At 41.5% G+C, this 26900-nt stretch overlaps 1 protein-coding gene across 5 annotated transcripts in view; it reads right to left on the reverse strand.

The window, feature by feature from the left end:
* The window catches only part of si:dkey-237h12.3 (teneurin-3), a 142528-nt gene that overhangs the window by 13345 nt on the left and 102283 nt on the right, over positions 1 to 26900 (reverse strand). For 3 of the 5 annotated variants that reach the window (XM_020046122.3, XM_020046121.3, XM_020046120.3), the window contains 7 exons: positions 25356 to 25617; positions 20806 to 21073; positions 19889 to 20032; positions 9888 to 10137; positions 5707 to 5727; positions 4354 to 4586; positions 682 to 836 (listed from right to left, as the gene is read on the reverse strand). In XM_020046122.3, the coding sequence (XP_019901681.3) occupies positions 682 to 836; positions 4354 to 4586; positions 5707 to 5727; positions 9888 to 10137; positions 19889 to 20032; positions 20806 to 21073; positions 25356 to 25617 (1333 nt within the window). The remainder of the gene's footprint in view (positions 1 to 681; positions 837 to 4353; positions 4587 to 5706; positions 5728 to 9887; positions 10138 to 19888; positions 20033 to 20805; positions 21074 to 25355; positions 25618 to 26900) is intronic. The other 2 variants (XM_020046123.3, XM_010899787.5) reach the window with 1 other exon arrangement.

Here is a 26900-nt window from a genome sequence, read left to right on the forward strand (position 1 = left end):
GTGAGATCCTTCAGCTAAAAGACCAACTATGTCAACGTCCGTTTTATTTTTTGCTTTCATTTGTACAACTCTGCAGCAACAAATATAGCAATTTTGTGATTTATTTATGTGCATTTAATAAAAGAATACCAGAAATAAATTGTGCTGTGACAAATGCTCAGACATTTTCTGGCAGCTCTGCGTGTGACTGCAGCTTGCAAACTAAATTGCTACCGGATTGATGATCCTGATATCATTCTGCCATGTAGGCATGTGACAAAAAATATTTTTGGGACAGAATTTTAATCACCTAAGTAACAGTTATCACGTTAGCATAAACAGCTACACAAACTGGGAGGCAAACTAGCAAACACAGACAATTTCCTGTTCAATATGCTAAAGTAAAAATCTGCTGCTCCTCCTTAGCTTCTTAGTGGGGAAGCAGGATGTGAAATGAGCTGCATCATTAGGCCACACACGTCTTTTACAGTTATGTACTCAAAATACAATTTGATTAATCTTTAAATTCTTTAATTGCCTAGGCTAGTTGAAATGTCATGCCTTTATGCAGGTGCCCACATAAATTCAACCAGACCTAATCAAGGACTGGGTGTTTATTTGACTAACTGAATTGGAAGTGCCACTGAGCTGTGAAAAACAGGACAGGTCTGGGAGGAACTTGACTGGTGGTCTGACAGTCACCTGATTGACGTCCATGCCGATGTCACAGGTCAAGGGGCGTGCTGACGTGAGGTCGTTGGAGCCAAGGAGGGTGGATATGATGCCGTTTTGGTCCACTTTTCGGATTGTGGTGCCATCTACAAAGTATATCAGTCCATTCTTGTCCACAGCAATACCTGGCGAAGCAAAACAGGTGTGGGGGGGACGACGACGACGACAACAGAAAAGCAAGGTGGAAGTGATAACAGACATGTCAGAGTGGGAGATGCACAGTTTTACTCTGTGGACAGAACACGACGGATACATGTGTTGAGTTTGGCTTCCTATTATTCAGGTCACTGCAAAAAGCACATCCTTCAATAATTAAACTGCCTGCTTTCCTGCTTTTGAATTATTTCTCAGGGAGAAGGGAAAGGCTGTATCCTTTCTCTAAAAACAGATCTCAGAGTTAGTGTCAATGACTTTGTGCCCCCCACCCCCACCCAAATTGTAGCTCCCATACCCAGCAATCATCAACCATCTTCACTCCATCTGTGAGATAGGGTGGGCTGGGGGAAATGACGGCTTTGGCCAATTTTAGACGAAACGAGCGAACGTCAGCCGGTTGCCATGGTTACGTCCCCGGGTGAAATTGCCCGACTGATTGAGTGTCGGCTGTGGGTTCCAGGCCCTGGTGTCAGGGGAGAGCACTTGCCGTAGTCATTTATCCCACAAAGGGGAAAATACATTAGCAACAATGGGAACACTCCACATCTTGTCGTGTCACTGTATGCCCCTAATGAAAACCAGCGCCTACATTTTCAATTAGGAATTGTTCACATTTTCCCTTCATGTTTTCCATCAACGCTAGTGTAAACACACTATGGCTGACTTCTCAACACAAAAGAATGAGGATTCAAAGTTCTTCACAGAGCTCAGGGATGGTACATACTCTGAATTTGACACATTATAAATGTTTATAAATCAGCTGTTTAATATCTAGCCCGTACCATTTTTTGTTTTGTTTTCACGTAATCAAATGGTAATAGGTGAGTGGTTTGCTTTGACCTGTGACTCGGTCTGCCCAAAGATTGCCTTGCTGCTGAAACATTAACGAGCTGCGGGAGCACAGAATGCATTTGGGGAGAGCTGGCTATTTGACAGACAGGGTAAAATTCTGAATGATGAAAAGTGTCACATTTGAGCATAGTTCAGCAAATGTCTAGGGAGAAAAAAAAAAAGAAGCCATCTGCTCTCCCTCTCCCAGCCTCTCCCCTGTCCCCCCCTCCTTACAGTCCCTCTTCCTTCTTTTCAACTCACTCTTTAAAGTGCAGTTTAAACATGGCCATTAGAGGAGATGTTTACAACCCGTGACTTGGCCACTGCGCAGGGTTGTGCCTATAGGCCTAACATTGATTGATTCCATGATGCTGGTTACCCAAGAAAAAAGGGCCAGATTCAGTCTGTTAGTGCTGGCTCGCTGGAGTTTTAGGCAAGATATCTGTGTAAGCACTTTGTGACAAGCGATAATGTACAATGGGCTTTTTAAAATACATTTGATCAATACATTTACATGGGCAGAGCAGTGCAACACCTTTGGTTATAGATGGTGAGATAAGGTGTGCTATACTAAGTGTGCTAAACTAATGCTGGTACAGTAGGCCAGTAACACCCACAGGAAAATATGTAGGACCATGCCAGGCCACTAATCGATTCATTAGTAGCCTGTCAATCTATGGGTAAGAGGTTTGGGATTTCTCAAACTCAAGACAATGGCAAATAATGTGTAACCAAACGGTGTCATTAGAGAGCATTCATACCTGCTAATTTTCTCCACACTCTGTAACATACTTCATTTGTAATTTATTATAATTGGTTTCCAACAAACTACACACAATAGCCCCAAAAAAACATTTGTGATCAATCTATTCAAAACAAAATAACTAAAATTCACACATTTATTCAGTACTTTGTAGAAGTGCTTTTTGCAGCAATCATAGCGGAAAGCTTTCTTGGATATGCATCTACATGCTTTACACACCAAGATTTGGGCAGGGATGTGTATTGTTGGTTCCAAACATCTTTCATTTTACCATGATGGAGCACACTGTGCTCCTGGGAACTTTCAATTCTTTAGCAATTTTGTTTATAATCTTCCCCAGACCTATGCCTGAACACAATTATATCTCTGATGTCTACTGAGAGGTCCTTGGACTTCAAGGTTTAGTTTTAGCTCTGACATGCACTGTGAAGTGTGTGCCTTTCAAAATCACGTCCAATCAACTGAATTTGCTACTGGTGGACTCCAATCAAGTTCACAAGGACAATGAAATGGCAGGATTCATCTTATTTTGCAGTATCATGGCAAAGGTTCTGACTACTATGCACATCAGATATTTCTGTTTCATATTTTCAATTGGCAAACATTTCAAAAAACTTTTTGTTTGCTTTGCAATTATGGGGTAATAATTGATGTCTCAGTAGACATCAGAGATATAATTGTGTTCAGGCATAGGTCTGGGGAAGATTATAAACAAAATTGCTAAAGAATTGAAAGTTCCCAGGAGCACAGCATCATGGTAAAATGAAAGATGGCAAAAAGTATTGAATAAATTCGAAATTAAGTCTATATAACAACAAAATGTGGAGAAGGGGTCTGAATATTTTCCAAAGGCACTGGATAAAATCTGACATAATATACATTTTACTAAATAAACCCTGTAACCATACAACAATCAAAGGAATACTCATGTTTCATCAGAACAGTAGACAGTATTGAGGAGAAGAATAAAATCCAAGCTTCTCTGGAAAAACTCTGCAGCTGTGCCTCAAACAAGACTCTGCAACCCCGTTATTGACTGGAAGTGTGTTCCTCAGCCATGGTGTACATAACATGTGTTGCTAGGTAGCCTAACTCACAACACTTTTTTTGGTAAACCTTTTAGCTAGCACAAAAATGTTTAGCTAAAGAAACTAGAAAGGGAAAAATGAATGGTAATAATGAGTGAGTACACTAGTGTGCACTGGGGCTGGACAAGCAAAATCCCTGCTTTGGAATTATTTAGGGGAGGTTCTTGGATAAGAACAACAACCCAGTTGATCACTGATGTTAAGCCTTAAACAAGTGGAAGCTGGTAGGCGCGTGGTAGTTGGTTTGCATTTGAATACTGTCCACAAATTTGTTAAATTAAATGGTTCAAACACGCAGAACCCAAATCAAATTAATGCAGGAGATCAAAGTTGAGAATTTGATAGATTAATTATGTGTGCCGGTAATGGTTCAGCTTTCGGAACTAAATCTGTGCGGGCGGGTCAAAGAAAATACTTTCTTCGGTCAGTTGTGGGGTGGTTCTCGGATATAGTCAACAAGGTCCCGATGGGGACTCCTCCAAAAAATCTACTGTTGTTCAATGTTTCTTTAGACTTTTTTTTTAGTTTCACCATAATACAAATGTGTTCTCGGTTCACCTAATTGGGTGACTGATGAGCAATAAAATCAGGAATGATATGAAACTATAATCTTCAGTAATGAGTTTGTCAAAGCAACAAAAAACGCCTAGGGGTGTAGAAAAACTGAAACGTGGGTTTGGAAACTACAGAAATTAAACCGGATTGATGAAGGAACACTCATCTTCACAGTAATAAATCACGCTTGAACATTAACAGGACACACTTGGGAATGAGCTCTTAAAGATGGCTGATGTTGGCTCCTACCTTTGGGCCCAGTGAGAAGGGCCTCTGTGGCCTTCCCTCCGTCCCCACAGTGAGCCTCGTCAAAGGGCAGGCAGTGCTCCCCTGTCCCTGCGACCACCTCCGTGTTCCGCTGCAAGTCCTTCATCCCCATCAGGAGCTTGGGCTGGTAGATCCGCCGTGAGTTGGTATCTGACACATACAGCTGCCCAGCCATTGGGTCGGTGGCCAGGTAATAGCGGTGGGCAGGGTTGTTGCTGAGATTTAGGGATAACATCGATTAAATGGGTTATTTCCTAACAAACATTATGGAAAAGCAAGAAAATGTGTGCTGTTTTTGGTTTTAATACATTTTATAATGTACTACTCTAAGAAGGTCCCCCCCCCCATTATAACAGAAGGAAAATGCAACATTGTGAACAATTATGACCACACAAATGGAAGCCTCTGCATCTATGTTTTCTCATTGTGAAATCCCAATCAGGCTTATGTTGTGCAAGGCTTTTTGTGTAACAGACGGCAGGAGAATAGCTTAGAGAGCTGAGTCAAAAATAATTTAACAGGAAATGACTGAAGCGGGTTTGCCATGACAAAGCAGCGACGACAACGTCTACTGCGCCAGATCATTTCAATCACAATCTTTTTCCTGTGGGGGGGAATCCTTTGGAAATAATGGAATGATGTAGTTACATTAATGACCGTCAACAACTGACGGCATTTTGTCAGGTTGTGCTGACTCGCATTCATTTTTAAATGCCTCAAAATGTGTTGAGCTCCTTTCAGAATGGGTTAGCAGAGATCTATTCAAGACTTGCCTTGACATCATGGGAAAGGAAAAAAAAAAAAAATCTCATCCTCAATTGATAATCTTCAATGTAAAACGCTGCGTATCACCAACATGCAGTGGACCACGAACTGACGGGGGAAATGTTTTTATGTAAAAGCGAATACAAACGTGTCTGGGACCGTTATAATAAAACCTATTAAATGATAACATGACACACTAAACGGACACATGATTGACTTAAGGTTTTTAATCCTTTGCAACAAAGGGAGAGGTAATGTGCGTGGTCGGAGGACAATAATAAACGGAGAAATAAGCTGGTTGATGTGAATAACACCTATTCTTACTGTCTGACAATGGAGATGGTGCAGGGAGTATGCATGGTACATTAATCAATACTGTTAGCCTTTGACACTTATTAATGTGATAATATGAGTGTTAAAGTAAATGTGAGAATGCATTTAACATTACAGAAAATAATCAATGTTCCATTACAAAGTGGGGTAATAAAACCAGACAACTTTATGAGCCAAACTAGATTATCAAATAATGCCTTAGTGGCATATCAATTTACCATAAAGAAATAAACCTACCTGTGTCTAAAATCTTTATTTCTAAGGGCAGGAAGGAAGGAAGGAAAGAAGCAAACATTAGAAAATACCATAATTAAGCACACCAAATCAGGTTCATCACAACTGGGGTTAGAGAGAAAACCTACAGTAGATCTCCTGGTACAGGATTGACAGCCGTGGTCTAAGAAAAATCTCAATGGAATTGTTCTAAATTAATTACAAATGGAAAACATAAAATAACTGATTGCATAAGTATTCAGCCCCTGTGCTATGACACACCTGAGCTGTGGTGCAACCGATTGTCTTTAATGTCATAATTTTTTTTTTTAAGTGGAGTCCATTTATGTGCAATTAAGGTGTTTCACATGATTTCAGGTTAAATACACCTGTGTCCAGGACCTGTATTGTATTGGTACGATTCCTTACAAAAGCAAAATCATGAAGACAAAGGAAATTTCAAAGCAAATCTGGAATAAGGTTCTTCAAAAGCACCAAGGCGGGGTAAGATATGACAACATTTCCAAGACATGAATATACCCCGGAGTATAGTAAATTCCACTACTAAAACATGGAGAGAATATGGCATAAATGTGAATGTCTCAAACAGGCTGTCCTCAAAATTAGAGTATCCGTGCAAGAAGGGCTCCAAGCTCTAGTCAGGCAGCCTGACAAGTCTTCCACAGTGGAGTTAGAAGATACTGTTCATGTTGAAACAATGGCCGGCATGCTTCACAAAAGTGGTCTTCAAGAGAGTATGGCAAAAAGAAATACATCAATTCTCTGCTACAGTTTGCCACATGGCCTTTGGGAGACACTGAGACCATGTGGAAGAAGATTCTTTAGTCTAATCTAGCTTTTAGGCCTTAACACTAAGTGCTATGTTTGGCGCAAGACTAACACAGCACATCAGCAGCATCAATCAATCAAATGTATTTATTACATCAGCAGCTGTCACAAAGTGCTTTTACAAAACACCTGATCTTAAACCCCAAGGAGCAAACAACAGTAGTGTTGAATTTCAGTGGCTAGGAAAAACTCCCTAAGAATTTTAGGGAGAAACCTAGAGAGGACCCAGGCTCAGAGGGGGGACCAGTCCTCTTCTGGCTGTGCCGGGTGGACATATCGAGTACAAATTGTAATAATTAATAAATGCTTGTGAGTCCAGAGTCTATTTAAACTTAGTCCAGGTCGGAAGCATGACCAGATGGACAAGGACAGGGACAACAATGGGGAGGATGGGGGTGTCAGCACAGTGGCAGCTAAAATCATCAGGTATCGTCTTGATCTGCAAAACAACCAGGAGGCCTTTAGACAGGGACAGCAACGGGTCTTTCAAGCCAGGTACTCCTCATGTCCTCCTAAGTTTAAAACGGCAGGAGACAGGGAACATTTTGAAAATGTATTCCTTATATCTACAAGGATTTATAGTGGAGAAGGAGAACTGACCCTACTCCTCCAGCACAATAATATAGCAGCGTAAGACCTTGGGGCTGAGACAGGGGGGTCCGGTGACACTGTGGCCCTATCTGGGGGAGGCCCAACAGGCAGGAAATGCTATGGGAATGCTCCTCAGACTGGGAGATCAAGATTGAGGGAAATATGAATGCAGCAAAATACGGAGAGGTTCTTGAAGAAAATCTGATCCAGAGCGCACAGGACCTCAGACTGGAGTTAAGATTAATCTTTCAGCACAACAATGACTCAATGGGCAGAGCCAAGACAACACTGGAGTGGTTTCAGGGATCAGTCTGTGAATGTCCTGGAGGGGCCCAGTCAAGGCCAAAATCAGAATCCTATTGACAATAAATGGAAGGAATTGAACAGTGATGTTTACCAAAGGTCCCCATTCAACTTGATAAAGTTTGAGCAATGTTGCAATGAAGAATGGACAAAAATTGCTTGCTGCGTCCAGATGTGCAAAGCTGGTAGGGACCTATCCAAATGGATGTCTGTAATTGCAGCCAAAGGTGCGTCAACGCAATATTGACTGAAGGGGGTGAATTCTCATGCAATCAATTATTTCCTGTTTTGTATTTGTCATCATCATCTTCCGCTTCATCCGGGGCCAGGTCGCGGGATGCACTGACTTCCCTCTCCCCAGACACTTCCTCCAGCTCTTCCGGGGGGACACCGAGGCGTTCCCAGGCCAGCCGGGAGACATAGTCCCTCCAGCGTGTCCTAGGTCTTCCCTGGGGTCTCCTCCCGGTGGGACGGGACCGGAACACCTTCCCAGGAAGGCGCTCCGGAGGCATCCGAAACAGATGCCCAAGCCACCTCAGCTGACCCCTCTCGATGTGGAGGAGCAGTGGCTCTACTCCGACCTCCTCCCGGGTGACCGAGCTTCTCACCCCACCCTGACACTAGTCTGTTTTGTATTTGTAATTAAGAAAAAATGTACAAAATTATTCAAATGTTTTACTTTTCTTGGGTTGATCAGCGGTGGAAAATCCTAATTAAATCAATTTCTTATTTAATGTTGTAACACAAAATGTGGAAATGTGCAAGGTAGGTGAATACTCTTGAGAGCCACTGTAGCCTACTGGATGTGCATTGCGAATTACAACAGCATTCCTTTTTACAAGTAATCCAACATGTGTTTAACTCTTCCCATGCATGTCTCAAAACATAATCTGCAGCAGGTTAAGGTACTTGTGGGTGTTGTATGTGATTTGTGGGCATGTTTCCTGAACTGATGCCTGGTGCACAATCACTGGTGATTGCAATGGGAGGGTTAGGGGCATCCAAACAGATCAACTGCAGCCTCTCGGTAGACAGATTTCATATGCTTTATAGTGAGTGGGCTTGGCAGAAAAACAGAATATTTTGAATATGCCAATTGGAAAAAGAAGCCTATTAGTGATTCAGGCCAACTTGTAAAACTGGTCTACATCGACCCAATAATATGGCAAATTGAGGTAAAGAATTTGGCAAAGATGCCACACTAAACTGTTAAACTTTCTATTTGCCCATTCCATCACATCGGACACTGTGCTAGTGTGTTAGTTGTGTGACCAACTTGTGAGTCTAACTACTAAATTACAGCTCAATGAACACGGCTAACAAAGCCGGTGCTTTGTTCAACCCTTTCAAGTTTATGTATCAGACTGGATTTTGTTCTGCCCCAAATGGGGTTGTAACCTTCAGCACAACAATGTATGCCCCTCAAAGTTAACTTTCCAAGCCAACAGAGCAAGAAGACTAGTCTGTCACTCATTTACATTTACATTAAGTCATTAAGCAGAGTACAGACACTAAAATCCAGAACGAGAGAGAGAGCGCCCACATTTTCATACCAGCCCCCTGCGGGAATCGAACCCTGAACCCTTGGATTTCCAGAACCAAGCTCTTACAATCAGAACCACACAGGAGCTACATGGAATCCTATGATACAGTGTCCTTCACAGATCTTTCGGCAGAGGCAACTTCGGTCATTAAGACATCAATGTCAGGGCCGTCAGAAAACCAAAAAAATAGCACAATCCTTAATGCAGTGCTGGAGGGAAGGGAGGCACTGATGGCAGCCAGGGTCCGCCAGTTTCTGCAGGCCTTACAGTGAAGAACATTGCAGTGGTCCCTATTCCTGAGCCAGGGATCCATCTCCACATAAGCCCTACGTATTTCTGCACCGTTTATTCTGTCATCATGCTTCTGCTCCAAGCCTGTCTTAAAAGTCTATATGAGATTCACAATGTCTTTCTGTTAATGTCCTATACATAGTTATACTATAAGCAAACGTTCAACACACTGTTGATAAACAGCTGCTTGCTAAGGTTAGGGGTTAGGTTTAGAATAAGGTTTTGGGTATGGGTTAGGGTTAGGGTGATGGTTAAGGTTAGGGTTAAAAGATAAAGTTACTCTGTTAATGATAATATACTGACTATTTGTAGGGCATCTACAGAAACACTCTGGGACACTCAAAATAAGGTTACTCTATAAAAAAAGTATAGAAAATATGAAGGAGTACGGTGTTCTGTACTTTTTAAAATAATACCACATCCATGCATTTCATGTTCAATTAAACAGAAACTACCTGCAAATAGCCTTAATAATCTTAATTTGAGGGTCGAATGTCAGAACCCAAAAGACCTGACCCTCCATTTCAGGCCCACAAAAAAACCTAAACACCTAAGGTTAATGGAGAAATAAACAGAACAATACAATCATGCACCACCGTTAGGGAGCTGTGCAGAACCTGAACCAACCCAAGCTCCATGACACTGGTGACGTTGCCCGACGGGTAAATGCGTCGGATGTAGTTGAAATCGCCCACGTAGAGGCTCCCCTCGTTGCCCCACGCCAGGGCCACCGGCGCCAGGAGTTTGTTGCCCAGGGCCTGCCCATTGCAGCTGGGGCATGAGATGCTGCGGCGTCTACCGTTTCCCATGATCGTGGAGATGACCGGAGGCTGCAGTGAGACGAACTGGTTCTCACCGCTGCCTTTGTAAAGGATTCCTGGGGAAACAGAAATACAGTAAGGAGCTTTCTACGTAACGGATGATTAATGAGTTGGATGATCAGTGTGAATTGTTAATATTACAGTCATTGTCTCTCTGAGATGAGCTTAATCCTAGTATTTTCCCTGAATACACCTGCAAATTGAGAACTGATTAGATTATGCAAAATAATAATGTAAACAAAATGTCTTGTGTAATCATAAGGAATTATTGAAAAACCTCCTGGACTGGCTAGGTATACAAAACTGCCTCATGTAGTAGTAATTCCAGTCACCTCAAATAATACAATATAAAAAAAACATTACTCTCAATCTAAAAAAGATAAGGGTTCTAGTTACTGGCAGCCCTGTTTTCAATGCTTAGGAAAGACACAGCATGAAGCCCATTACCTTTAATGTAAAACTCATACTTGAGAGTGAGGCCGAAATGTTAATTCAAGTGTTATGTATCCACACCACATAGTTCCAGCCACAAGACCAATGCATTTCCACAAATGCCAGTTGATTAGTTATTATTTTTCCAATGAGAATATTCAGCAGGGGGGCATGTTTAATTGTAGTTTGGAAGCGGTGGCATGGGGGCGTATCTAATTGTAGTTTTGTAGTGGTGGCAGGGGGGTGTGTATAATTGTAGTTTGGTAGAGGGGGCATGGGGGCATGTCCAATTGTAGTTTGGTAGAGGGGGCATGGGGGCGTGTCTAATTATAGTTTGGTAGACTTGGTGACCCCACAAAGCTACATACAAAGGTCCATAATTCTTGTTAGCCCTTGCACATTTCATTGTTTACTGATCCATTTTCCTCACTGTGGGCCAAAATACACAAGTCCAAGTGGCATGTTAAACTTTCTTCTGTTGATTAAAAAGATAACGTTTTAAAAAAACAATATCTATTGGCCAACTACACTCACCTAAAGGATTATTAGGAACACCATACTAATACTGTGTTTGACCCCCTTTCGCCTTCAGAACTGCCTTAATGGCATTGATTCAACAAGGTGCTGAAAGCATTCTTTAGAAATGTTGGCCCATATTGATAGGATAGCATCTTGTAGTTGATGGAGATTTGTGGGATGCACATCCAGGGCACGAAGCTCCCGTTCCACCAACATCCCAAAGATGCTCTATTGGGTTGAGATCTGGTGACTGTGGGGGCCATTTCAGTACAGTGAATTCATTGTCATGTTCAAGAAACCAATTTGAAATGATTCGAGCTTTGTGACATGGTCCATTATCCTGCTGGAAGTAGCCATCAGAGGATGGGTACATGGTGGTCATAAAGGGATGGACATGGTCAGAAACAATGCTCAGGTAGGCCGTGGCATTTAAACGATGCCCAATTGGCACTAAGGGGCCTAAAGTGTGCCAAGAAAACATCCCCCACACCATTACACCACCACCACCAGCCTGCACAGTGGTAACAAGGCATGATGGATCCATGTTCTCATTCTGTTTGCGCCAAATTCTGACTCTACCATCTGAATTTCTCAACAGAAATGGAGATTCATCAGACCAGGCAACATTCTTCCGGTCTTCAACTGTCCAATTTTGGTGAGCTCGTGCAAATTGTAGCCTCTTTTTCCTATTTGTAGTTGAGATGAGTGGTACCCGGTGGGGTCTTCTGCTGTTGTAGCCCATCCGCCTCAAGGTTGTGCGTGTTGTGGCTTCACAAATGCTTTGCTGCATACCTCGGTTGTAACGAGTGGTTATTTCGGTCAAAGTTGCTCTTCTATCAGCTTGAATCAGTTGGCCCATTCTCCTCTGACCTCTAGCATCAACAAGGCATTTTCGCCCGCATACTGGATGTTTTTCCTTTTTCACACCATTCTTTGTAAACCCTAGAAATGGTTGTGCGTGAAAATCCCAGTAACTGAGCAGATTGTGAAATACTCAGACCGGCCCGTCTGGCACCAACAACCATGCCATGCTCAAAATTGCTTAAATCACCTTTCTTTCCCATTCTGACATTCAGTTTGGAGTTCAGGAGATTGTCATGACCAGGACCACACCCCTAAATGCATTGAAGCAACTGCCATGTGATTGGTTGATTAGATAATTGCATTAATGAGAAATTGAACAGGTGTTCCTAATAATCCTTTAGGTGAGTGTATGTTAGAATTTAATATTTTTCTCTATGAGCATAGAGTACATCTCAGTATTTGTATTTATTTTATTGAGTCCTTTTAAATGTCAACGATTCCAAAGATTTGATGGTGACTCCAAATTTAATTGTGACCCCAGTTTGTGAGTAATGTTTTAGTGGGATTCTGAAACTCATCAATTAAGACTTACCTCTTCATCAAAATAAGTTTATTGTTTAATGTCTTTCCAAGACCTGGTTTCATATTCTCCCAGAAGTTACAGTGAAACGGACACAGCACACAACAATCCTTCCAAAAGTAAAATATTTTAACTGACAGGCAGACATGTTTTAATTCATTAACCAATTAATGTTTAGGCAAGGGGAAAATATAGTTCTCACTTTATTTGTAGGGACATGGTGGAGCAGATTTAAAGGAAACTCCCTCTGTCTTCATTAGCGTATTGATGGAGGTGCTTGAATTCTCCAAAGGAGCGCCACCACTTCCCTTGACATTACCATCACACGCATGGCAGCGCATCTCCATGTTGGCCTATGTGAAATCACGTGCAGTCTCGCTGCCGTTTGTCCCTTTCAGATAAGTTAAATTCACTGACTAATTAATGGAGTGGGAGATCTCAAATGAAGACACAGCAGGACAATCCCAAAGTCTGCGTCTTTTGTAGAGGACAGCATTTGCAAAAGCATGGCTAACAAAGACAAATAGGTCCGGGTGATGTCTTTGAGCGTTTAGCGATCAAACGCACAACCTTGGGGCTTTACTTGTCCGGGAGACGGCTTTGTGCGCGGCACCATCAAAAACCCAACCGTAGGGCTTTATCTGCACTGCAATCCATCTGTCTGCTCCGCTATATGACTGATCTAATGCTGAATAAGGGCTGACTCGGCAGCGAGGATCCCCAAGGGTTTAGCTACAAATAACCAGCTAATTATGCAATAAAAAGTCATATTTTACCTCGACTATCACTATTTATAATGTACTAATACACAACTCCCAAAACTCTTCTCTTTCTGATGGAGCTGAGTGGACAGTGTGTGGAGAACACAGCACTTTTGAGATGGGCTGTTCGACAGCAATGACGCAACCACTTGCAAAATGATATTTCAAGACTGTCACTAAATCTATGCTAAATTCATTCCAAACGGGATTTACACGTTTTATATCCAGTCAGGGTCAAACAACAAGCTGTGAGTCCAACTGTTACACGCTGACTCATGCATACTTTCAATAAATTCAATTAAAGAGGATTTTATTAGCATGGTAAGTGTTTTCACGGACAAAGCCTAAGCAAACATACAGACAAACATCAGCGCTGAAAAACTAGATGAGTAATATAATTAGCAGGACAACACAGAAATGGGACACCAGTGAAATATTGATAAAGTCACAGGTTGTGATGTTATTGTCCTGGTTGGTTTCTCCACTCTGGGTGTGGCAGGGAGCTATGCATTTATTACATCATTTTTGTAATTTGTTTTAAATTTGGGGAAGAAACATTCCCCGTTAAGTCTGCATAGTTAGTGCAGTGTTAGAGAAAATACAGCTACATTTCTACCTTCATCTGAGGGCAAAACCTCCCATTCCTTTAATCTCACACACACACACACACACACACACACACACACACACACACACACACACACACACACACACACACACACCATGTTTTAACTGATGGCCTATAGCCCCTTTACAGCTACAGAGAAAGATGTAGGGATGGCGAATTATGTGGTGGTTCGGGGAAATGTGCAGGCAAGAGGGGAATATCTCCAGCTCAGACAGAGCGTCTAGTCATACATTCCCCAGAGGGATCCTAGTCCTCGCCGAAGAATGCAAGAAGAAACTTCTTAACATCAGTGTACTGGCAAATCCTCCGACAGGGAAAGCAAGGAGTACTAGTAGCCTTCAAGAGACCTAGGTTTTAGTGAGCCAGGATGGTTTATATAGAAAGAGCCTATATCCTCCTGCTTTCATGTGAGGCAGCTTGAAGTACACAACCTGGATCTGAGGCTGGCCTACCACAGGGCCTCACTCCATCTCATATCCTTAATGCTGAGTGCCAAGCGGAAACTCATTAGCTCCCCATTTGTACAATTTTTGGTTTAGCTTGGCCAAGGTTGATCTAAAACGTAGGTGAGTCGCTCTGACAGACAAGGCATTCAGAGGGAGATTAAAGGACTGATATCACACTGTTACGTCTGGATTGCGACAGTATCCAGCCTCAGCATGCACCGAGAGGGATGAGCTGACAAATTAGCAGTCTACTTGGATGAATATTTTTAAAGGACTGTACACACCCACACCATTGGGTTATTGGGGGTACACCCGCACCATTTCAACACAGAAAAGCTGCTTCGTAACATACCTAATTAACATTATGGTGACAGAAAACTATTTCACTCATATTTTAAGTATTTATAGGTCATATATAATAGAAATCTGGATATACTAGGCAGTTACTTTAAGTGCCTACAGACTGTAAGACTATTCCGTGTGATTCATGACTCGTCCCGAACCAGCCACCAATGAGCAGAACGCATTAAGGCAACATAAAGGGAATACATTCTTTTTACATGAGTTATAAGCTTTTCCCTCTAATGTGCATCAATCATTTGCCATTTCGTGTGTGGGAAATGAACAAACGTGAAGTTTGGTGGCAGGACTGTGCAGCGTCTGTTGCCTGGGCAGCCGTTTAACCGCTTAACACTCCCAGATTCCACGTGCTATCTGTGGGGCAACGCGGATGGAACTGGAAACCGAGGACTCGGTGACGTCAGCAAATTGATTACGCTGTTGACAGGCAGGGAGAAGTAGAAGAGGAAAGTACGATCCTGCTAAATTCTTTTAAAGGTGTCTGATTGGGGCAAATGTAAAAATGAAAATAAAGTAATAGCGAAGCTGTGAAAACTATTTGGAAAAAAGGAAAATAAGACATCTAATTCCGCAGGTGTCGTTAAATTCAGTGGTTCATGTATCAATATAAAACCAAAACAATTATGCTCAACCTGCAAACCTAATAAACATAATATGCCTCATTTTTGGATGAAGACAAATGGAATATCATTACGCAGGAGATGAAACGCACATTGCATCTAAACATCTGCTTATCACTAAGCTTTACATCTAGAGAGTGCAATCCACCCTGCTGTGAGCGGAGGCTGCTGTGTGAAGGCGCTCAAATGAGCTAGCTCTGCACCTCGAGACAGGTGAGATGAAACACAATGCTCCGGAGCCCGTCAAGCTGGAACACTTTTAACGTTCTTTTCTAAATCTTGGCAAAACTTTTAAAGAGTGTGTTAGATGTTTTTGACAGATTTGGTTCAGGTAAATGTCAGATATTTTCAATGTTTAATAAAACAACCGGAGAATACATTTTTACTTGGGATAAACAATCGCGATTTCTTCACACTAGACTCTGCAGTTGAACATTTTCCTGAACCATATTTTTGCATACTATCCAAATGTTTTTTTGTTACTACAGTTAAATGAGTAGATGTTTCAGCAGATAAAAACAAGAAAGAAAAACTAGGCAAACGTAGTTCGAGTCCATGCCGCAAGAAGTGAATGTGGTGAAAAAGCTAAGGGGTTTAAAGAGCAGCTACTTATGGGCCAATGCCAGCACTATTGTGAGAAGTGGCAAAAACTCTGTTCCTGTGCTAATCCGAAACCTAGTGTATGGAACACCATTTTCATATCAAAAACGTACATTTAACGCTTAAATTAGAAAGTGATTACTGTAGATGCCCAGCCAATACCTATACAATACCTATAATAAAAACAATAAGCATCAACTAGTTTTTTTTCCATGTTCATAATATTTTGGTCACAGGCAACTATATTCACTTATTCTATTAAAAGAGTTGAACAAAAAATTGACAGAAGAGGAACAGAAACAAAAATACTACTTGTCTGTATACAACTCTAAGAACATAGTGGCAGGAAAAAATAAACTGCTCAAAAAAATCAAGGGAACACTTAAATCAGATCTCAATTAACTAAATATATTAAAGATCAAAATCTTTACTATACATTGCGTAATCTGTTAAGAACAAAATAACATAACAGTCAATGGAAAACAAAATTGCCAACCAATTTAGGACTGGATAAAAAATCTCACCTAAAATCTAAGTAAGTAATTGAAATCGCAGGCTGAAATCGCAAATCATGTGACTTAGTAATGAGTATGGCCCCCACATGCCTGTATTCACTCCTGACAATGTCTGGGCATGCTCCTGATGAGACGGCAGATGGTGTCCTGGGGGGGATCTCCTCCCAGACCTGGATCAGGTCATCAGTGAGCTCCTGGAAAGTCTGTGGCGCTACTTAGCAGTGTCGGATGCACAGAATGTCCCAAAGGGTTTCAATTGGATTCAGGTCTAGGAAACATGAGGACCAGTCAATGGCATCAATGCCTCCGTCATCCAGGAACTGCCTTCACACTCTGGCCACATGAAGCCGGTTATTGTCCTGCACCAGGAGGAACCCAGGGCCCACTGTACCAGCCCAGTACCTAACAGTAGTCAGGGTACAGTTGGCTAGCACATCTGTGAGGGTCTGTGCGACCCTCCAAGGATATGCCTCCCCAGACAATCACTGACCCACCGTCAAAACGGTCAGGCTAGAATAGATGATGTTGCAGGCAGCATAACGTTCACTACGGCATCTCCAGACTCTTTCACGTCTCTCACATGTGGTCAGTGTGAACTTGCCTATCTGTGAAGACAACGGGGCGCCAATGGCATACCTGCCAATTCTGGTGTTCTTTGGTTAATGCCAATCGAGCTGCACGGTGCTGGGCTGTGAACACTAGAGGATGTCTGGCCCTTGTGACACCTTCATCGAGTCAGTTTCTGACAGTTTGGTGGGAAACATGCACACCAGTAGCCCGCTGGAGGTCATTTTGTAGAACTCTGGCAGTGCTCCTCCTGTTCCTCCAGATACTGGTCCTGCTGCTGGGATGCCATTCTACGGCCCTGTCCAGCTCTCCTCGTGCTACAGCCCGTCCCCTGGTATCTCCTCCATGCTCTTAAAGCTGTACTGGGAGACCCAGCAAACCTTCTTGGTACAGCACGTATGGATGTGGCATCCTGGAGGAGCTGGACTGCCTGAGCAACCTGAATGGGCTGCAGGTACCGCCTCATGATACCAGTAGTGACAAGGACACTAGCAAAACTAGAGAAGAATCTGTCAGGAAGGATAAGGAGAGAGCAATTTCTCAGTCTGTGGATACCACCTGCAAATCCATTCCCTTTCTGAGGGTTGTCTTACTGTTGCCTCTCCAGCGCACCAATTGTCACTCATTTGCATCAAAACAGGTGACACTGATTCCCAATCGCTTATGCTTCCTAACTGGACAGATTGATATCCCTCAAGTTGAATTGTCTTGATGTTATACTGTGAAGATTGTGTTCCCTTATTTTGTTTGAGCAGTGTATGTATACTACTTGTTTGTCAATCAACATAGTATACACTGCTCAAAAGAATTAAGGGAACCCGTAATCATATAGCGCTGCAATACATTCACAGCGGCACTGAATAGTTTTTCCACAAAATGTATCCCTTGTATACATTATGGGGTATGGGGGTGTGTTGGAATGGAAAATAAAGTGTGGTTGGAATTAACACAATCTCTCTACCAAGCTTCTATATTATATATGTTCTCTACATTAACTTACTTAAGGTCTATTATGTTAGAAATTTTGTTTCATTTATATTTTTCCCACAGTTTTCCCTGTACCCAATATACACTATACATACACCGCTTTTGTTTTGAATAAAAATATGAAAATCGGATTGTTGCTGTTGAATCACTAATGTTGCCTGCATGATGTGAATCTATTGTAGCCGATTGTAGCTATCAAGCTGTTACAGTTAGCTAGCTAGCTAGTTTCTTTGGTTGTCGCTCAGATGATGGCTACTTTCTTTTTATCAGTGTGACAGCCACTTACTGACTGTTCAAAACATATGTGCACAGGCACAGACAGAGCTAGTTACCTTTCTCTGACTTAACTCGCTTGCTTGATATTACGAACGTCAGGTGCCGGACATTGTTACTTCGCTCTGATGCAATAGCGCACTGCGCATGATGGTAAACTGTGCACAGCTTGGTGGCGGCGCATCGCAATTTAGCAGCGGCAGTGTGCCACTCTGATTACAATAAGAGGGAAACACTGGTGTTGGTTCTGGGCATATTGTCAACAGGCCAATGATAACATTGCACTAGGCCTTTTCCTTTTGCCCATCTGGTTTGAGTGACAGTAACGCCTCTCCAACTCTCGGGGTTTGTCACAGTTGTCTCTAAGAATTTGTCACCCTTTCATCTGTTTGTGCCATTCAACTTGACTGTCTCCTTCATTTAAAATATCATAGAGGAGATTACAACCTATCACTCGCTTTGAGATGGTGCCTAATTTGTTTTTCACTAACAATCTGAAATCAGAGGTAAGAATTTTCACAGTTTTCACTGTGAAAGTTTGTTCAGGTGAGTTGGGCATTGCTTGACTGCAATTTGCAAATAGTGCCATAGATCCTCAATAGGATTGGGAACAAGATCTTGACTGGTCCATTGTAGGACAACTATATTTCTGTTCTTGAGCTACTCCATTAGTACTAGGTCTTAGGACCATTGTTTTGCTAAAAGAAGAATTTCCTCTTGCTACCTTGCTACCCCACAACAGTGGGGTTTTCCTTCAGCAAATATGGCAGAGGTTGTAATGGTGCAGCCAAAGGTAAGGTAATCTTTTGCAAACAAATATTTCACAAAAATATTTGCAAAGTTTACAATAAATAACTTTGCAAGTTCATGTTTCAAAATAAAATATTAAACACAACCAAATGGCAATGTAACATTCATAATTCAATGTCACAGAATTGGTCTGTACAATTTTGCAAGGCACTGTATTATTAAATACATTGTGAAATATGATAATGACCCTTTCCTTAACAAGACTTAGAAAAAAACTGAATCCATTCTTCGGTATTTAGAGATGTCTTCCTGTCTTCTAAATCAACTGGTAAGCAATGTATGGCTAACGCTTTGAGGGGGAGGGACTTGTAGCCTACACACAAATACACACACATACCAGCAACGATTTACAGCTGCAGGCTTGGCACACAAGGAGATATTTCAGAATAACTGCCTGGCACTTCTGTTGCCCTGAACCACATTCCAACATGTCAAAAACGTCTTAAAAATTGATTGCTCAACACAAGCAACTGAGTAGACCTTTAGCATTTCAGAAAAGCATTGCTAGGAATACAAAGCCAATGCAAGGATTGTGGTTCTTCTGTATTAACGATTCGCAGGTTAGGGAAACCGTTGTAATATTTTGTGATTCAGGTGAACTACCCCAAGCATCTGGAGAAACATATCCCCTCAGGGCCAAAGGACTTCTTACAAAACAAAAGGGAGACGAGTGGGATGGAAGCTCTGCAACCGGCGTCTTGGTAACAGATTTATTCCGTCATTACGACGAATGATCGATCTGTTGAAACTCTTCTATTATCTGTAAATGAGATGATGAAACACTTGATCTTTACCCAAGAATTAATAGCTGATTCATGTTTTAGACCACTTGTCTGTAATGCTGCCGTCCTACGCACACGCGCACGCACGCGCACAATCCATGTAACAAATAAAATAATTCTTACCGTTTTGAATGTCCAATACATGGTGCTTGTCCAATATCCATCCTCCCATGTTGGAAGCATCCAGTTCATAACCTTGTAAAATTGCGGTCCTCTTCTCCCAGAGGATCAAATCCAAGCAAGATTCATACTCATAGCCCACAGACACTAGAAACAACAAGGGTATGAAGTAAATTAGAAAACAGGTGGTTTCAACTCTGAATGCTCAAAGCTTTATCCAGGCACTGTGTTACGTTGGGCATGAGAAGATTCTTTAACTGTGGTATATTAGCCATGCACCCTGCAGGCCGGAATGCTTGAATGAATCACATGAGGACCTACAAGGAGCTGGTAAAAATATGAAGAATGAGGGTTATTCTTGTAAATCAAATCTTGTAAACCAAATCTATTTACAGCTGAAGAAACTTCTCTGTAGGTATTTACAGTACCAGTCAGAAGTTTGGACACACTCACCCATGGTTAATGTGTCCAAACTATGAGCTGGTACCGTATGCTCTCGGAAGAATGTGATCAGTATGCTAATATTACTGATTAATATAACTCCACTAAAAGAATGTCTGATGTACTACTACTCCTCTGAACAGAATGCCTCTGTATGCATTTGTGTTATATATTAAAATAAATACATTTAGGAGCAAAATACAGCAGTGTGGGCACAGTTTCTCTGGTGGCTCAAATATTGAGTAATTACACAAGAAAAAAAGTGTGAAGTCAGCAGAGCAATGCCCTTCAGAAATACAGTAATCTCAAAACAAACATTAATCCGGCGGTCAAAAAAGGGTGACGTTCAAAGAAAAGAAATCTGTGGAGTTAATTTAAAGTTCAACCTCCGATATTCCATTTGGATCTGACACTACTGGCCGATTACATTCACCTAACATTATTCGGACATTTGTGTTTCAGCATGGACAGACACTCACCAACAGCCTCTGCAAAGCCAAAGACCTTCTGGTTATAGGCGTCTGTCTTGTCCCAGACAAACGTGTAAGAAAGGTCAGGAAAGGCAGGTAACAGTTTCTGGAACAGTCTTCCCATGACAGCAATCGTCAGGTGAACCTTCATCAGTCCAACTGGGAGTCGTTCCTGGGTCATGAGGACTTTGAGGATGGGCTTGTAGCCAGACGTGCGGGAGCTGAGGTAGACCAGATTGAGGTCACTTCCGGGTATGGCCACTTCCTCATTGAGGACCTATGATTTAGGGTAGAAAACATAAACGAAAGGTACCAAAAATATTGAGATGTAGACTACCATTCAAAACTTTGTGGTCACTTAGAAATGTCCTTGTTTTGAAAAGAAAGGCAGACTTTTTGTCCATTAAATTAACATCAGATGGATCGGAAATACAATGTAGACATTGTTAATGTTGTAAATGACTATTGTAGCTGGAAACGGCAGATTTTTTATGGAATATATACATACTGTAGGCGTAATGAGGCCTAATATCGGATTAACATCAGTCCTGTATTACAACGGCACATTCTTTGCTAATCCAAGTATATACTTTTAATGTGATCAATAGAAAACACTTTTGCAATTATGTCAGCACAGCTGCAAAACGTTGTGCTGATTAAAGAAGTAATAAAATTGGCCTTCTTAAGACTAGTTGAGTATCTACAGAATCAGCAATTGTGGGTTTGATTACAGGCTCAAAATGGCCAGAAACTAAGAACTTGCCAAGAAACTGAACATCTCATACAAAGTTGTGTACTACTCCCTTCAAAGAACAGTGCCAACTGGCTCTAACCAGAATACAGAGAGAAGTGGGACACCGCAGTACATAACCTTATTTAAGAGAAAATATTTTTCACAAGATAAATCTGCTCCAACTAAGATAGCAGAGGGGGAGGAGGGTGTCATCAATCAATGAAATCAATCACATGTACATGAGGTCCTAGTGACAAACACATTTCTTATTAAAATGCGAATTAACTCATCCTTTTAACTCCTCCCAAGAAATAAGATTGTTGAGTTTAAAATGAGTCTGGAAAGCACTCCAGACCACAGAGCTGAACTAACACACGGTTAATATAATGACTACATGACTCACCGTTAATATAACTAAGCCTTTCATGGTGAGATGCCAACTTCAAGTGCAACGTTTCTAGTAAACATCTAACAAAAACATATGGAATAAAGACATTTCTGGAATCTGACAGTGCAGAAACATTTACTTCTTAACCTGTGCTTAAGTTTAATGTGCCTAATGTACTGAAGTGTCTGCCTTACAATCTCTTCAGAAAATTATTTAAACCCCTTCACTTTCTCCACATTTGGTTGTGGTATAAATTAAATTGTTAACTGATTTGTTTTGCCATCATTTTACCCACTACAACCCATAATGACCATGTTTTTAGATGAATTTAAAAGATAACTGAAATACCTCACATATATACAGTACCAGTTAAACATTTGGACACACTTACCTCACTTATTCTCTTGAATTCAAGTGTGTACAGACTTTTGAATGGTGCAGTAAGTATTCTGATCGTTCATTCAGCAGTTTGTAGAAGCCCCTTTGGCATGAGATAACAGCTTCAAATCTTGGGTTTGCCTCTAACTGAGCACAACTTTAGTTGGGTGAGTTCTCCCATTCGTTCTTGTACAGCCTCTCAATCTCTATCAGATTGGATGGGGAGCATCAGTGAACAGCAATCCTCAGGTCCCCCTGGTTGTCTTGGCTGTGTGCTTTGGGTCATTGCAGTGCTAAAAGATAAATTTCACTCCTCTGCACTTTGAGTCAGGTTTTTCATCAAGGATCCCCCTCTATTTTGCTCCATTCATCCTTCCTTTTAATCATGACCAGTCCCTGCAGTTGTGAAGTATAGCATGATGCTCCCAGCACCATGCTTCAGCATAGAGATGGTATTAGCCAGGTAATGAAGCGGTACCTTGTAGTCCGTGGCATTCAAGTGTAATAATTAGATTTTGGTCTCAAAATTAGACCTGAGAATGTTTCCTTATGCTCTCAGAGTCCTTCATGTGGCATGCCATGTCATTTACCCAGGAGTGGATTCAATGCTCTACTATAAATGCCTGATTGGTGGTGTGCCACAGAGGTAGTTGTCTTTTGGACAGGATCTCCCATCTCTGCAGAGAAACTCTGAAGAGCCACTGGGCTCTTGTTTACCTCCTGATTAAGGCCCTTCTTGCCCGGTTACTTAGTTTGGCCAGACGGTCAAAGTCTTGGTCTTGGTGTTTTCCAACTTCTTCCATTTTACAATGATGGAGCCCATTGTGCTACTGTGAACATTCAATGCTTTAGCAAGTTTGTCTGATCTTACCCAGATCTATGTTTTGATACAATTTAAATAAGGCATCCTTCAAACACAACAGTATTTGTAAAACATCCGGCCAATGCTTCACTGAGGCAATGTAATCTTTAACATTCCTGCTTAAAAACTCCCACGCAAATTAAATGTAACATATACTACTCAGCCATCTTTGTAACTCTGTACTTCAACAGTCTTCAAAACTTCACAACTCCCTTCACACTTGACGACTGTCACTGCTATCCACTTTTTGCTGACTTTCGTAATACCTGCTGTCAATAGTAACCTGCACTGCGGAAGAGCGCAACCGTGGATATCCCTTCCTTGACCCATCTGTATTCATTTTAATGTAATGTTTACTTGTATTCATAGTTTTGGGCCAGGTCATCCTCGAAAACGAGAATTGGTTCTCAAGTGACTTTGCTGGTTAAATAATAATTCAGTAAATATAAAATAAAAACATAGGGCAGAAACAGGCACAGGTTGAGGACTGTTATTGGCTCGACAGCACCACTTCTACTACCAGGGGCCAAAAATTGTAGAGTGCATCTTTAACTATACCGGTGCTGGTCATATAATTAGAATATCATCAAAAAGTTGATTTATTTCAGTAATTCCATTCAAAAAGTGAAACTTGTATAATGTATACATTCATTCCACACAGACTGATATATTTCACGTATTTTTTCTTTTAATTCTGATGATTATAATTGACAACTAATGAAAATCCCAAATTCAGTATCTCCAAAAATTTGAATATTACTTAAGACCAATACAAAAAAATCATTTTTAGAAATGTTGGCCAACTGAAAATTATGAACATGAAAAGTATGAGCGTGTACAGCACTCAATACTTAGTTGGGGCTCCTTTTGCCTGAATTACTGCAGCAATGCGGCGTGGCATGGATTCGATCAGTCTGTGGCACTGCTCAGGTGTTATGAGAGCCCAGGTTGCTCTGATAGTGGCCTTCAGCTCTTCTGCATTGTTGGGTCTGGCGTATCGCATCTTCCTCTTCACAATAGCCCATAGATTTTCTATAGGGTTATGGTCAGGCGAGTTTGCTGGCCAATTAAGAACAGGGATACCATGGTCCTTAAACCAGGTACTGGTAGCTTTGGCACTTTGTATAGGTGCCAAGTCCTGTTGGAAAATGAAATCTGCATCTCCATAAAGTTGGTCAGCAGCAGGAAGCATGAAGTGCTGGTAGACGGCTGTGTTGACCTTGGACCTCAAAACACAGTGGACCAACACCAGCAGATGACATGGCACCCCAAACCATCACTGACTGTTGAAACTTTACACTGGACTTTAAGCAACGTGGATCCTGTGCCTCTCCTCTCTTCCTCCAGACTCTGGGACCTTGATTTCCAAAGGAAATGCTAAATTTACTTTCATCAAAGAACATAACTTTGGACCACTCAGCATCAGTCCAGTCCTTTTAGTCTTTAGCCCAGGCGAGACGCTTCTGTCTTGTTCAAGTGTGGCTTGACACAAGGAATGCGACAGCTGAAACCCATGTCTTGCATACGTCTGTGCGTGGTGGTTCTTGAAGCACTGACTCCAGCTGCAGTCCACTCTTTGTGAATCTCCCTCACATTTTTGAATGGGTTTTGTTTCACAATCCTCTCCAGGGTGCGTTTATCCCTATTGCTTGTACACTTTTTTCTACCACATCTTTTCCTTCCCTTTGCCTCTCTATTAATGTGCTTGGACACAGCTCTGTGAACAGCCAGCCTCTTTAGCAATGACCTTTTGTGTCTTGCCCTCCTTGTGCAAGGTGTCAATGGTCGTCTTTTGGACAGCTGTCAAGTCAGCAGTCTTCCCCATGATTGTGCAGCCTACAGAACTAGACTGAGAGACAATTTAAAGGCCTTTGCAGGTGTTTAGAGTGTGACACCAGGTGTCTTCAATATTGAACCTTTTCACAATATTCAAATTTTCTGAGATACTGAATTTGGGGTTTTCATTAGTTGTCAGTTATAATCATCAAAATTAAAAGAAAAAACCCTTGAAATATATCAGTCTGTGTGGAATTAATGTGTACATTATACAAGTTTCACTTTTTGAATGGAATTACTGAAATAAATCATCTTCTTTATGATATTCTAATTATATGACCAGCACCTGTACCATCTGCTTTTTAGAGTACTCAGAAAATGGCTAGAGTTTGCAGTACGTATTAGACTAGAGTTCATCTGACCTGGGTTTCGGGTATGACAGGGCTGTCCTCAGGGGAACTTCTGTAGAAGGTGGACAGAGGTGAGGCCAGGATGACTGGGCTGGGCCTTTGTAGGCCGCTGAGATAACAGCTGGGAATGTCGTTGTCCTCCCTCTTCATCACTATTGTTTCCATCACGTGGAATACATTCCAGGGCAGCCAAACGGTGCGGTGCATTATGGGAAAAGGGGCACGCTCCAATCTCAAGGTCAGTGCCGCACCTCCATTGGCCAGCAGGTCAAACCTGGAGACGACACAATCAAGTGGAGAAATAACTTTAAAAATATATAAAATCATGGTATCAGCCTTAAACTAAAACCACCTTTTCAATAAGACTGGTAGACATTTGACATCCACTGTTTATTTTTACACAGAGTGATTGACTTGAAGGCAGCATTTTATTTATCCACAGTCTCACATTGAAACTTATGTTGAAACGCCATAGATCCGTATTCACAGAAAAAATTTCAAGTAGATTTGACTTATTATTCCATTGTTTGTCACATTATAGTTGTTCACTGAATCTATTTTAATGCTTTTGTGTAGTCAGCCATGCTGTAGAGAGTCACTAAAAATTGTTAATCTGGTTGAGTAGTCTTGTGTTTCACTGGTGGAGTGGTTATAATTAGTATCACATATCGCATGATAGAGTTACTGCTCTTTGAAGTGCTGCTGTGCTATATATTCAGTGAAATTCACCACCCAGGAGTAAAGTATCTGCACAGTGAAACTGCACACATACACTAAGCATGTCTGGACACGCACACACCAGTGTTCATTATGGCACCCTTTTCTGATTTAGTATAGTTTTTGTCATTTTGACTGGAATATCTTAAAGTTTCAGTCAGATTAACATCATTTGAATAATGATTTAGTCCAGTTATTGTCAAAAACAGTGAGCCACTTTAGTCAAAACAATCCCCATACATTTTAGTCCATTCAAAAGGATTACCTCATTAACCTACAGCATAGTAAACATATCAGACTTTTAAGTACACAAACGTACATTGGATATATAAAAGTCTACACACCCCTGTTAAAATGCCAGATTCTTGTGATGTAAAAGAATGAGATAAAGATAAATCATGTCAGGACTTTTTCCACCTTTAATGTGAGCCATAACATGAACAATCCAGTTGAAATAAAACATATTTGACCTGGTTCCATAAGTGTGCACACCCTTAAACTAATACTTTGTTGAAGCACCTTTTGATTTTATTACAGCACTCAGCCTTTTTGAGTGGGAGTCTATTAACATGCCACATCTTGACGTGGCAATATTTGCCCATTCTTCTTTGCAAAAGTGCTCCAAATCTGTCAGATTGCGAGGACATCTCCTGTGCACAGCCCTCTTCAGATCACCCCACAAATGTTCAATTGGATTCAGGTCTGGGCTCTGGCTGGGCCATTCCAAAATGTTAATCTTCTTCTGGTGAAGCCATGCTTTTGTGGATTTGGATGTGTGCTTTGGGTCGTTGTCGTGCTGAAAGGTGAACCTCCTCTTCATCTTTCTAATGGACGCCTGAA

This window comes from Esox lucius, chromosome 4 (genome assembly GCF_011004845.1).
Source record: "Esox lucius isolate fEsoLuc1 chromosome 4, fEsoLuc1.pri, whole genome shotgun sequence".
NCBI classification, from domain to species: Eukaryota; Metazoa; Chordata; class Actinopteri; order Esociformes; family Esocidae; genus Esox; species Esox lucius.